The 12,080-nt window shown below is 48.3% G+C and overlaps 1 protein-coding gene across 1 annotated transcript in view; it reads left to right on the plus strand.

The window, feature by feature from the left end:
* The window catches only part of DAAM1 (dishevelled associated activator of morphogenesis 1), an 81,715-nt gene that overhangs the window by 64,943 nt on the left and 4,692 nt on the right, over positions 1-12,080 (plus strand). Inside the window, exons 19-25 of the mRNA XM_057416207.1 lie at positions 25-109; positions 982-1,088; positions 6,353-6,441; positions 6,683-6,851; positions 7,627-7,734; positions 9,837-9,897; positions 10,528-10,659. Coding sequence (XP_057272190.1) covers positions 25-109; positions 982-1,088; positions 6,353-6,441; positions 6,683-6,851; positions 7,627-7,734; positions 9,837-9,897; positions 10,528-10,659 — 751 coding nt within the window. The remainder of the gene's footprint in view (positions 1-24; positions 110-981; positions 1,089-6,352; positions 6,442-6,682; positions 6,852-7,626; positions 7,735-9,836; positions 9,898-10,527; positions 10,660-12,080) is intronic.

A 12,080-nucleotide genomic window follows, 5' to 3' on the forward strand; every position in this document is an offset into this window, starting at 1 on the left:
ACTCTCCTTCCCTCCATCTCCCAGGCTGAAACTCTCGAATGAGGAGATCAAACGAGCAATTTTGACAATGGACGAGCAGGAGGACCTCCCAAAAGACATGCTGGAGCAGGTGGGCAGTGTGTCTTGTGCTCCTCCATAGTTGCTTCATGCTAAGACCACACTGTGCAAGGCTGTTGGGACCAGATGACAGCTTTAAGAAGTCTGTCAGGGCCCCAGATTATTTAACAACTGCATGTTGAAAAAACACCCAAGAGGGCTGGAGCAGCAGAAAAGCAGTTTGCTTGTAGCGTTGGCACTGGGAGCAGCATGGCCTCCCATGTGCCATGCCTGTACCCTGGATCTGTCCTGGGACCCCAAGACTGGGCCAGTTGCCCATTTTGTTGCTGCAGCTTGAAGTTTGTGGTCAGTGGGGGATCATTTTTGAAAGCTTGTTGAGCATTTGTGCAGTCCTCAAAAAGCGAATCCCATATTTCACCCCCTCTGAATCCCTTTGGAAGCATATTATGCACCGGTCCTTAAAGCTGAGCTGATAATTGCACTTTCAGCAGAGAAGCAGGAAGATTCATTGCACAACATTTTCATCTGCAAATAGGTAGAATTGCAGCAAATCAAAGTCCTCTGGCAGAGCTGATGTCGAAATGTCCTTGGAACAGATGTACTACATCTGTTGTAAAACCAGAGCGATGGCAGGGCAGAAGCAAGAGACACTAATGTGATTGAGTAGGGGGAGGAAAGTCACAGGGGCAGCAAAAACACTTATTTCACAAGTGCCTTGGGTTCTCTGTCTGTACATGCTGAAAAGGTAGTAAATTCAAGCATATAAATTATATAGTAAATATTATATTAGTATATATATATATACTATATATAAATTATATAGTAAATATTACTATTATAGTAAATATTACTATTATAGTAAATTCAAGCTCCTAAAAACTCTGCCCAGACCTCTTGTCCACCAGTGTGCTTTCCCTTGTTTAGCTCCTGAAGTTTGTTCCTGAAAAGGGTGATGTTGACCTGCTGGAAGAACATAAGCACGAGCTTGACCGCATGGCCAAGGCTGACCGGTTCCTCTTTGAAATGAGCAGGTTAGTGGCCCAGGGAACGTGTGTTTTAGGCAGTGGCTGCACAGACTGGTTATGAAGTGGCTGTTTCATGGAGCTTGGCTGGGAAAGTAAGTAAGCAAGCTCACTGTTTTTCTCATCAAGAAATGAGTAGGCCAAATGGACAAGAGAGCAAGCAAGCTGCTCCCACCCATAAGGATCACTCATGATTCTCCTAAATGAGGGTTGTGCATCCCAGACACGCATCAGCTGGACAGAGCAGGATGGAGGGATGGGGACCAGGATCTTCTGAGAGAGGTGTTGGCTCCCCAGATTATGTCCCAACACATTTCGCCTTTCATCTGGGGACAAAAGCTCATTCTGGCACAACTCTGAAAGACTGCATCATCTGCATCATGACCCAGGTGGAAGGTGCTGTTTGAATGATAACACGATGCTCCTTTCACCTTCATATCCTAATGAATAATCAAGAATGATATATGTAAATTTTGCCCTGCTGTATAGATGAGCCCCACTCCTCATCTCAGGAACGTCTCATCCCTGGGGCTCCTGAGAATTACGAGTTGGAAAGGAAATGTCATTTCTTCCTGCTCCGGGTAGCAGTCATTTAAGGCTTAGAAGTTTTCAGGGATGAGTAAGTAATCTTATCTTTTGCATGCACATCTGCTAGAGGTGCTGGTTTAAAATCTTGAAGCTCCTTATTTAAATCCAAATGGGTATTGAGCTCTTTGAATTGCTTAGCTGAACTTCAAGCAAGTCAGTTGTTCACAAAGTCAGTGAGTTTTATGATCCGAGACTGTACTGGGAGGTCAAAAATAGAAATGCTCCTGTCTTTCCTGAGAAATGCACCAATGAACACTGTGGAGTTGCTGAGTGTCAAAGACAGGCAGGATAGAGCTGTGAAGTTCAGACCTGAGCCCTCGGGGCTGGAAGATGCTCACAATTAGCTTTCCTATCACAGGTCACCTTTCTTCTTCACAGTCTCTTGCCCAAATGTTGCTCCCGTGCCTTCATCTTTTGGAAAGCACAATGTGCTAATGCAAATATTTTCCTTGATTTCCAGCAAGGCTTTTCAGTTTGTCCTGTGGTCTGTAACTAAGTGTGATGTCTTTGTCACCTCTGATTAGTACAGTGACAGTGTAAGCCCATGACCTTGTCTGTGAGCACGTCTCCTGTGGGTCCTTGGTCTAAATGACTTAAATCAGACTGCCATTTGCATACAAGTGAGATCTTGTTCAGCCAAAATACAGCTGGTGTGAGCAGAGCCATCCCAGGAAGGGCCTGGATTGAACTATGTTGGTGGCTTTCCACCCCAGGACATCATTCTGAGGATCTGAAGGTCCAGTTTCATTAGTGCTGTTAGTTGGGAGAGTGAGAGAGACTATGGAATCACACTCTACCTTCCCTGAGATGGGCCCAGGATGGACAGGCACAGGACACATGATACAGAGGATTCCCTGTCTTCTGTCTACCTGGCTGAACACAGTGACTTAAGGAGTAGGGGATAATGGCAACAGGGTCCTGCCAGGTGCAGCGGGCAAATCTCCTCTGCGACTACCCCACCTTCGTTTGTGCCCTTGCATGACTGGTATAAGGCTCTTTAAGTGGAGCCCCACACCTCTAGGTTGGAGGTGTTGCAAAGGTTAAGTCAACCTACGCCCTGCTTCAAAACCACTTCCATAAAGAAAAAAAGACAGGTCATTGTCATAGAAGACTCTCTTCTGTGGGGAATGGAAGGTCCAGTATGCCAACCTGATCCACTTCTTAGGGAAGTCTGCTGCCTCCCTGGGACCTAGGTTAAAGATGTGAAGAGGAAGATTCCTACCCTGGTACGGCCCTTGGATTATTATCCACTATTGGTTTTTTGTGTAGGCAGTGATGAAGTTGCAACAAGAAGTCTAAGGGCAATCGAGAGAAACTTTGAGGCCTTGGGACAGCTGGTTAAGGGATCAGGAGCTCAAGTAGTGTTTTCCTCTATCCTTCCAGTTACAGGGAATGATGAGAGAAGACACAAAGAGCCAGCAGATCAATACCTGGATCCAAGCCTGGTGTCACCACCAGAATTTTGGGGGTTTTGATCATGATCATGTTTACACAACACTAGGCCTGCTGATGACAGATGGGGTACACCTGTCCCAAAGGGTAAAAGGATCTTTGCACAGGAGTTACCAGGGCTCATTGAAAGAGCTATAAACTAGATTTGAAGGGGGAGAGGGATAAAACCAAGCTCACTGGACATAAGCCTTAATGCAGCACATGGATGTTTGAGGGACAGTGTGCTAGTGAGGTCCTTCAGTCTGCCAACTTAGTGGAGGTAGGGGATGGAGATCCATGTGGCAGCAAAGATGCAAGACTTATTGATGTGTTAGAAACCACATAAGCACCTGAGAATGGTCATGTAGGAATTAGGGCTTATGCCCCCCAAAAGGTGGCAGGATAAATAGCCCAACTGAAATGCACCTACAGCAATGCACCTACGCAGCATGAACAACATACAGGAGGAGCTGGAAGCCATTGTGGAGCAGAAAACCTATGACATAGTTGCCATCATGGTAACATGGTGGGATGATCTGCACAACTGGAGTGCTGCAGTGGGTGGCTATACAGCCTTCAGAAGGGACAGGCAAGGAAAGAGGAGATGGGGTAGCCCTATACGTTAGGGAGTGTTTTGACTGTCTAGAGCTGATGATGATAGGGTTGAGGTTTTGTGGGTGAGAATCAGGGTGAAGGCCAACAAGGCAGATATCATGCTGGGATGAAGAGTCTGACAAAATACTGTATAAGCAGCTGGGAGAAGTCTCACGATCACTGGCCCTTGTTCTCCTGGGGGACTTCAGCTTACCAGATGTCTGCTGGAAATACAACGCAGCAGAGAGAAAAACAGTCTCAGAGGTTCCTGGAGTGTGTAGAAGATAACCTCCTGACCCAGCTGGTGAGCGAGCCCACTAGGGAAGGCACCTCACTTGACCTGTGAGAGGGACTTGTGGGTGATGTGATGGTTGGAGGCCATCTTGATCACAGTCATCAAGAAATGGTAGAATTTTCAATTCTCAGAGAAGTAAGGATATGGGGTCAGCTGAACTGCTACCTTTGACTTCTGAGGGGCGGACTTTGGCCTGGTTAGGAACCTGATTGACAAAATCCCTTGGGGTGCAGTCCTGAAGGGCAAAGGAGTCCAGAAAGGCTGGACATTCTTCAAGAAGGAAATCAGGCTATCCCCATGTGCTAAAAGACAAGCTGGTGGGGAAGAAGACTGGCCTGGCTGAACACAGCTTTGGCTGGAACTTGGGAAAAAAGGGATTGCTTATGACCTTTGGAAGAAGGGGCAGGCAACTTAGGAGCACTACAGGGATGTTGTGAGGTTATGCTGGGAGAAAATCATAAGGGCCAAAGCCCAGCTAGAACTTAATCTAGCTACTGCTGTTAAAAGACAGTAAAAAATGTTTCTATAAATACACAAGGAACAAAAGGAGACTAAGGAGAATCTCCGTGTTTATTTAATGTGGTGGGAACATAGTGGCAAAAGATTAGGAAAAGGCTCAGGTACTTAATGCTTTTTTTGCCTCAGTCTTTGATAGTAAGGCCAGTTGTTCTCACGGTACACTGCCCCTGAGCTTGAAGACAAGGACAGGGAGCAGAATGAAGTTCCCATAATCCAAGGGGAAATAGTCAACAGCCTGCTACACCACTTAGACACACACAAGTCTATGGGGTTGGATGGGATCCATCCAGGGTACTGAGGGAGCTGGCAGAAGTGAACCACTTTCAATCATTTATCAGCAGTCCTGGCTGACAGGGGAGATCACAGTTAACTGGAAGTGAGCAAATGTGATGCCCATCTACAGGAAGGGCTGGAAGGAGTATCTGGGGAACTACAGGTCTGTCAGCCTGGCCTCGGTGCTGGGAGTGTTACGGAGCAGATCATCTTGAGTGCCATCATGTGGCATGTACAGGGCAACCAAGCAATCAGGCCCAGTCAGCAGGGGTTTATAAAGCCAGGTCCAGCCTGACTAACCTGATCTCCTTCTGTGACTAAGTGACCTGCTTAGTGGATGAGGGAAAGGCTGTGCATGTTTTATACCTAGACTCTGACACCATTTCTCACAGCATTCTCCTGGAGAAACTGAGTGTTCAGGGCTTGAACAGGTGTATTCTTCAGTGGGTAAAAAACTGGCTGGATGGCCAAGCCCGAAGAGTGGTGGTGAATGAAGTTAAATCCTATCGTCAGCTGATCACAAGTGGTGTTCCCCAGGGCTCTGTGCTGGGGCCAGTTCTGTTTAATATTGTTATCAGTGAGCTGCATGAGGGGATCCAGAGCAGCCTTGGCAAGTTTGTAGATGACACCAAGTTGTGTGGGAGCATTGATCTGCTTGTGGGTGGACAGGCTGGATCAATGGGCTGTGGCCAGTGGTAAGAGGTTCAACAAGGCAAAGTGCCAGGTCCTGAGTGTGGGTCACAGCAAGCCCGTGCAAAGTTACAGGCTTGGGGAAGAGTAGCTGGGAAGCTGCTTGGCAGAAAAGGACCTGAGGGGGGCTGACTGACTGAGCTGAACATGAACCAGCTTGTGCCCAGGCCAAGGCCAATGGCTTGCTGGTCTGTATCAGAAATAGCCAGCAGGGCCAGGGCAGTGATCATCCCCCTATACTTGGCACTGGTGAGGCTGCACCTTGAATCCTGTGTTCAGTTCTGGGCCCCTCACTACAAGAGAGACATTGAGGTGCTGGAGCAAGTCCAAAGAAGAAGAGCAAAGTTGATGAAAGTCTAGAGCGCAAGTGTTATGAGGAGCAGCTGAGGGAATGCTTAGGTATATGGTTTAGTGGTGAACTTGGCAGTGTTTGGTTAACAGTTGGGCTTGATGATCTTAAAGGTCTTTTCCAACCTAAACAATTCTGATTCTATAGTGGGCCTGTGTCCAGCTGCATCACAAAGCCATTGGGAGCCCAGACTTCATCAGCATCTTTGCTACGGAGTGTTTGTGAAAGAACTGTTTGTTTTATATATGTTTGTATTTTATAGCAATAGGGTATAAAAATGCACTTGTTGAACCTGTTGAATTAAGGATAAATTTAAGGATATGCTTAAGAGCCCACCTCAGTCCACCCCAAGACAGCTGTAGCTTCAGCTTTCATTTTTTCCCATCCCAGCCATAGTTTCAGGGAGAATTACGGTCATCATTTTTTAGTCGCTGTGGCTCAAGCGTGCTTTGTAAGCACAGCTGTCAGTAGCAGAGCAACTGAGCTGTGCCTGGAGCAAGCAAAGCTCAACCTGCACCTCTTTTCTTTTTCCAGGATAAACCATTACCAGCAAAGGCTGCAGTCGCTCTACTTCAAGAAGAAGTTTGCAGAGAGAATTGCAGAGGTGAAACCCAAGGTGGAAGGCAAGTGGCCAGACCTGCTGATGGGCTCTTTTGCCAGCACAGGGAATGCTCATCTCATAGAAAGAGCAATCCTCTATGCAAGGGCAAGCCTGGTCTGTGTGGAGGTTGCAGTGACACAGGGGAAGGGAGGGAGTTGGTGGTCACTCTTTGGCCATGAGGAAACTGAAGGGGTTGCTGCAAGACAAGGGGGGCAGTGTGCTTTCATGGCAGGGGCTAATGTCCCACACTTCTCCTCTTTCAGCCATCCGTGCTGGCTCCAAGGCAGTGCTGCAGAGCAGCAGCCTCCAACAGCTGCTGGAGGTGGTTCTGGCCTTTGGGAACTATATGAACAAGGGCCAAAGGGGCAATGCCTTTGGGTTCAAGATCTCCAGCCTCAACAAGATTGCGGATACCAAGTCCAGCATTGACAAGTGAGCAGCTCCTGCCCATGTCTTTGGTATCATCTGTGGGACCCAGGGATGTTGGGGGGGACAGAAGGGCCATCAGTGTTGCCTCTGGGATGTGGGAGGTGGGAGTGTTCCCCTCCCTCTTCCTGCCCTATCTGGCACATCCAGTGATGCAAGCGTCCATTTTTTGAGCAGAGCAGATTCAGAGGGAAGCTGAGCTGCAGATCAGCATGAGGATCGATGGGGCTTTCCCTCCTGAGCTGGCTAAATGGCAGCCAAGGCTGATTAGGAGGATCATCCTCTAAATGCTTTTTTACCCCTTTGAGAAGCCAAAAGCCATCATGCTGTGGCACAGTGGATACAGAAGGGGTACCAGGGGCTCCTTCTCATGGGAATCCCCTCTGCAGAGCCCCCAACCCCCAAGCTGCCACAGCCATGGCCTGGTTTGCTCTCTCCTGCTGAGACCTCCATGCACAGAGCAAAAGGAGCTGCATCAGATCTCAAACCTGCCTGGTCTCATCTATCAGTAAAGACTATGGAGGATGGGAGCAGTGACGCTTGAGTCACCTCTCCTGGGTCCCTTCTGTGGAGGGCCCTTGCTTGCAGGTACCATGCTTCTCTGCCCTGCGGTTACGCAGAGGGCAGACCCATTCCATGTCTCCAGACAGGCCGCAAGCAGTATCCTTGCAGAAACGCCACAGTAGTTCATGACCAGTGTTGGGATTTATCCAGCATATTTGACTGACCTCTCAACTCCCTGTGGTGCTGCCATGCTGACCTCAACACTCCTCCCTCCTAGGAACATCACTCTTCTGCACTATCTCATCACTATAGTTGAAAAGAAGTATCCCAAAGTTCTCCGCCTGCACGAGGAGCTGCGAGACATCCCACAGGCAGCCAAAGTCAAGTAAGCAGAGATTTAAGTGGTGCTTCGGGAGTGCTGGGAACACCTCTCCCCTCATTTCAGCCTGCCTTTCCATGCACCCTCCCTTGCTTGCGCTCCTGGCCGGATTCTGGCCAGCAGGCTGGGTTGTGTGCTTGCAGCCACATTGGTCTGAGAGCAGCCCTCGACACAGAAGCAAACATCACCTGGTGGCTTTAAATCTCAGCCCTTGCAGCAAAGGCCTGTGAGCCTCCGACCACAAGGGAGGAGAGCTGCTTGGAACAGCCATTTCCTGTTGTTATCTCACCACAGAAGCATTTAATTAATTTCTAATGGTACGTTAAGTAATCCAGGAGGAAGCGGTTGCGGTGTGGCTGCAGATAAAGGGCAGCTGTTTATCTGTGTGTGGTGGGGAGGCTTTGCCAGCAGCGCAGGCAGGACCAGGCAGTGGTGTAAGAAGCTCACCTGCCACTGGGTCCTTCCTGGCCCTTGTTTCACCACCAACATGGAGCTTCTGGTGTTTGCAACAAGCTTTTAAACCCTGCCTGCTGCCTCGTGACCTGTTTGGAGCAAGTCTCTTTGCCAACAGAGGCCCACGTTCAGCAAAGCCCTTAAACACACGCTGAATTTTTAAAAGCAGGAGGAATCTGTTGTGCTGCAAAGCCCTCAATTATGTGCTGAAGCCCCTCTGAAATCAATGAGTCTCTGTTCTGGTTTTAAAGTTCAGGGGCACCTTACAGGCTTTGCTGCTTAGGGGACCTGAGCAGCAAAGATCACACATTTCTGCAGTCTGCACCTGTTTATGTTAGCTATGGACATGAAAAGGGCCTTGAAACTGCACCTTTGTAGAGAGGGGATGGCAAATATGCACAGAGTTTATGGCAACTTCAAGTTTCAAAGTGCTCTTGTAGCAACAGTGAATTCCCCATGGAAGATGTGTAATGTGCAAACATCCTTGCATTTAAAATATAAAATAATTGTCAGCTATAGGGATTAAATGAAGTGACAGGACAAATCTTGGCATGCAAGGAGGAGTGTGTGGGGGCTGCACATGTAGGCATTGGCTGAGAACATGTTTGAGCAGGGCATGCTCCTCGCTGCTGAAGGCTCCGGCTTTCTCATGCTCTGCAGCTGTTGTACAGATACACGTATGGGAAAGAAAATGTCTGCATAGAGGGGTTTTTCCTCCCCCTTAAACTTTATCATTGTGCTCTAAACTGGACACCATATGTAATACTTGGGTTTGGTCCAATCTAGAGTGTAACCAAGAAGTTCCTAAAGCACTGGAAAACCCTGAATTCCCCCCAGCCCTGCAGCTGTGAAGCAAAATTGCCGCCTCTGTCAATCCCACTGCTAGTAATGAACTGCTGGAGCACAGGGCTCCCAAAACTGCATTTTCCCAGACTAAACCTGCCAGGAATGCTTGCCTTGTGACCCGATGTCAGCATTTCCAGAGACCCCTGCCCTAGGACAGACACCCCTGGAAGGACGTCAAGCTTGTGGTCATCAAGTCTTTGTGAGAAAGCTTCTCCTCAGATGCAGTGGTAGAAGCCCGTAATCACTTGAACTTGAAGCTCATTAGGGCCTTGAGCTTTGTGTAAACAAAGTCAGAGCCAGATGTGATGATTTATTTTTGTTTCCTCTATATTTGGGTTGTTTCCCTTTTTGCAAGGCTCACTGCTAGGAAGGATGCTTTATGTGGCATTCACCTAACCTTGGTACCCTGAAAAACTCTGCCATGTGCTGTGACAACAAGCCTGTTTTATGCTGGCCCTCAAGAGGGGAAGAGAAATCTCTGCCCAGCAAAGCCCTCTCCTGAGCTGTCCTTTTTCTTGGAGAGGTCTGGAGGCTGCTGAGCTTGCTAAGCCTGCGCAGTCCCCTTGATTCAAAATACACAAAAGTGCTTTGCTTTAAAGCACGCAACTGCAGCCACATTCAGATAAGCAGCTGTCCTAACTTAAGAGGCTGTCAGCCCGATTTGCTGCTTGAGACACACTGCTCTACAAACACGAGGCGATGTATGCAGTGCTGGGGGCTTTTCAGTAGAAAAACATGGTTTAGTTGGTTGGAAAGCAGTAGAATTTGCTGGGGAAGACTGAAAATTAACATCCTGCCATTTCCAACAGCATGACTGAGCTGGAGAAAGAAATAAACACTCTGAGGAGTGGCCTGAGAGCTGTGGAGACTGTAAGTATTACTTTAATCAAATATAGTCCAGCCTGTCTCTGAGCACCTGGGCATCCCTCTTCAAGGAGATAGGCAAGGGAGCTCCCAGCAAAGCTGCTTTTAACTCACATGCTGGAGATCTCTTTGTCTTTCCTCCCTGCCCTGCACATATGCTTGTCTTTCTAGGTCTGTTTTGGCACCAAGTAACAGCCATTTGTGGTTAGGCACATGCATGGTTTACATCTAATATGCCAAGAGAGGTTAAGTAAGTCTAGTGATGATGCCCATATTGGAGCTGTGAGGTACACAGGGGTCTCCCTTTGGCTGTCAAGCTGCAGAGGGCTGGGGCTGAGGCTGGGGAGCACTCTTGCAACCCAGATGGAGTGCTGTTGAAATGGTGAGGTATACCGAAGGATTCACTGTCTTGCTAAATTATGCTGCTTCCACATCTCTCTTTCAGGAGTTAGCCTTCAAAACATACTGTGGGCATGATACTGTAAAACGGTGATCTGTAGTCTTATGCATGACAGGAGGGAGCTGTAGTGGCAATGCAGCCAGTATCCATTGCACTGATGCAGGCACACAGGCCAATGGTATTTGTGTCATTTGTCACCCAGGGCCTGACCAGATTTATGTTTTATTTCCCCAAAGGAGCTGGACTTCCAGAAGTCTCAGGTTCAGCAAACAGGTGACAAGTTTGTGTCTGTTGTCAGCCAATTCATCACATTAGCCAGCTTCAGCTTCTCGGATGTTGAAGATCTTCTGATGGAAGCAAAAGAGCTGGTAAGGTCACCAGTGTCCTTGAGATCTGGGTAGCATCTGAGCCTTTCCTCCGGCCAACAGGGGAGGGATGGTCTCAGCCTTCTCAGAGCACATGCTGTGTGTTAAAATCTCAGATATCTCCCTCATGAGATCATGTGAGTGTCCTGCTGAGGCCCTGACATGAAAAAGGTGCTAGGCTGCTCTTCATGGTGGGTTTAGAGTGGGTGGGTAGGTTTGTTCCTGTCTATCCCCAGGGCCTTTTTCCTGCTACACAACACAACATGCTAGGGGATTGCAGGTCAGGCCAACAGACTGCTTCTGGGGCACAAGATGTGGTGTAGAAAGACATGAGATACCTGTCTTTTGGAAGTGCAAGGCACGGGATAGCCATGGTAGAGTTCTGTCCATCAGGGGAGGAGATAGCAGGTCGTTTGCAAGGATGTGAGTTTCGGTGAAGAGCTTTCACTCAAGGGCTTGCTTTCCTTTCCATATCTTAAAATGAAAGTATAACAGTTCTGTTGGCTTTAAAGTTAGGAGTGTGGCAGCTGGGGAATCTTGGCCAATGAAGGCTGAAGGTGGCAGGAAAGCACGCTTTTCTGTCTGGTGTTGGTGGAAGGTAAAAATGTAACCAGGACTTCAAGCTTGCCATTGAGGTCAGCCAGAGGCTGACATCAGAAACAACCCAGGCTGCCCAAGTGACCTCACTTCCATAGGACAAAATAACATCCGATGCATAACTTAATTCTGAGACCAACCCAGCCCTTCTCTCAAGAGAAGAGGGAGAGGAGCTCAGTGGCATGAACTGAGGCCAACTGCAGACCTGGTTAGAGTAGCTACTTAAAAGGTTCACCTTCCCCAGAGTAATGCCTAGGTGAGTGCTTTGCAGCCGTATGCAGTGGCCTATTGCCATGTTGTACTTTTCTCCCTATCACGCTGATTTAAATCATGGCAAAGAGGTGGCTGTTGGCTGACATTTGTGAGTTCCCCTCATTCAGCAAGGAGCCACACAGCTGGTTTCTATTTCCTCCAAGAACAGTCCTCCAGTTTCTCCTCCCTGGCCTGGTCTTCATCTTGATTGAAGTGGCAAGGAGGTAGTCAGCACAGGCCTTTAAAAGAGGTCCCATCCTTGTCCCACTCCATGAGCTACCTCTCCAAAGACAGAAGTAACCAAGTGTCACCACCTCTTTTCCCTGGTTATACCAATGTCCAGTTGGCACTGTCCTTCAGACCATCCACCCATGCTTAGGCATTATGATTGACCACTGCCTTCCTGAGGCCACGGCTAACCCTGGCCACCCTTTTAGACTGTTGATGGTAACCTGGCAGATCTTCCTTGCAGTGAGTTAGGGCTGTGGAGATGGTGACAAATGCTCTTCAAACTGTATTGTCTTCTGCTGATTTGGCTGGATCTGGAGAAAGTCATGGTCCCCAGTGCCCACTGA

Source organism: Pezoporus wallicus, unplaced genomic scaffold, assembly GCF_028554395.1.
Source record: "Pezoporus wallicus isolate ANWC-B61680 ecotype Strahan unplaced genomic scaffold, APGP_CSIRO_Pwel_v1 scaffold_2146, whole genome shotgun sequence".
In the NCBI taxonomy this organism is placed as follows: Eukaryota; Metazoa; Chordata; class Aves; order Psittaciformes; family Psittacidae; genus Pezoporus; species Pezoporus wallicus.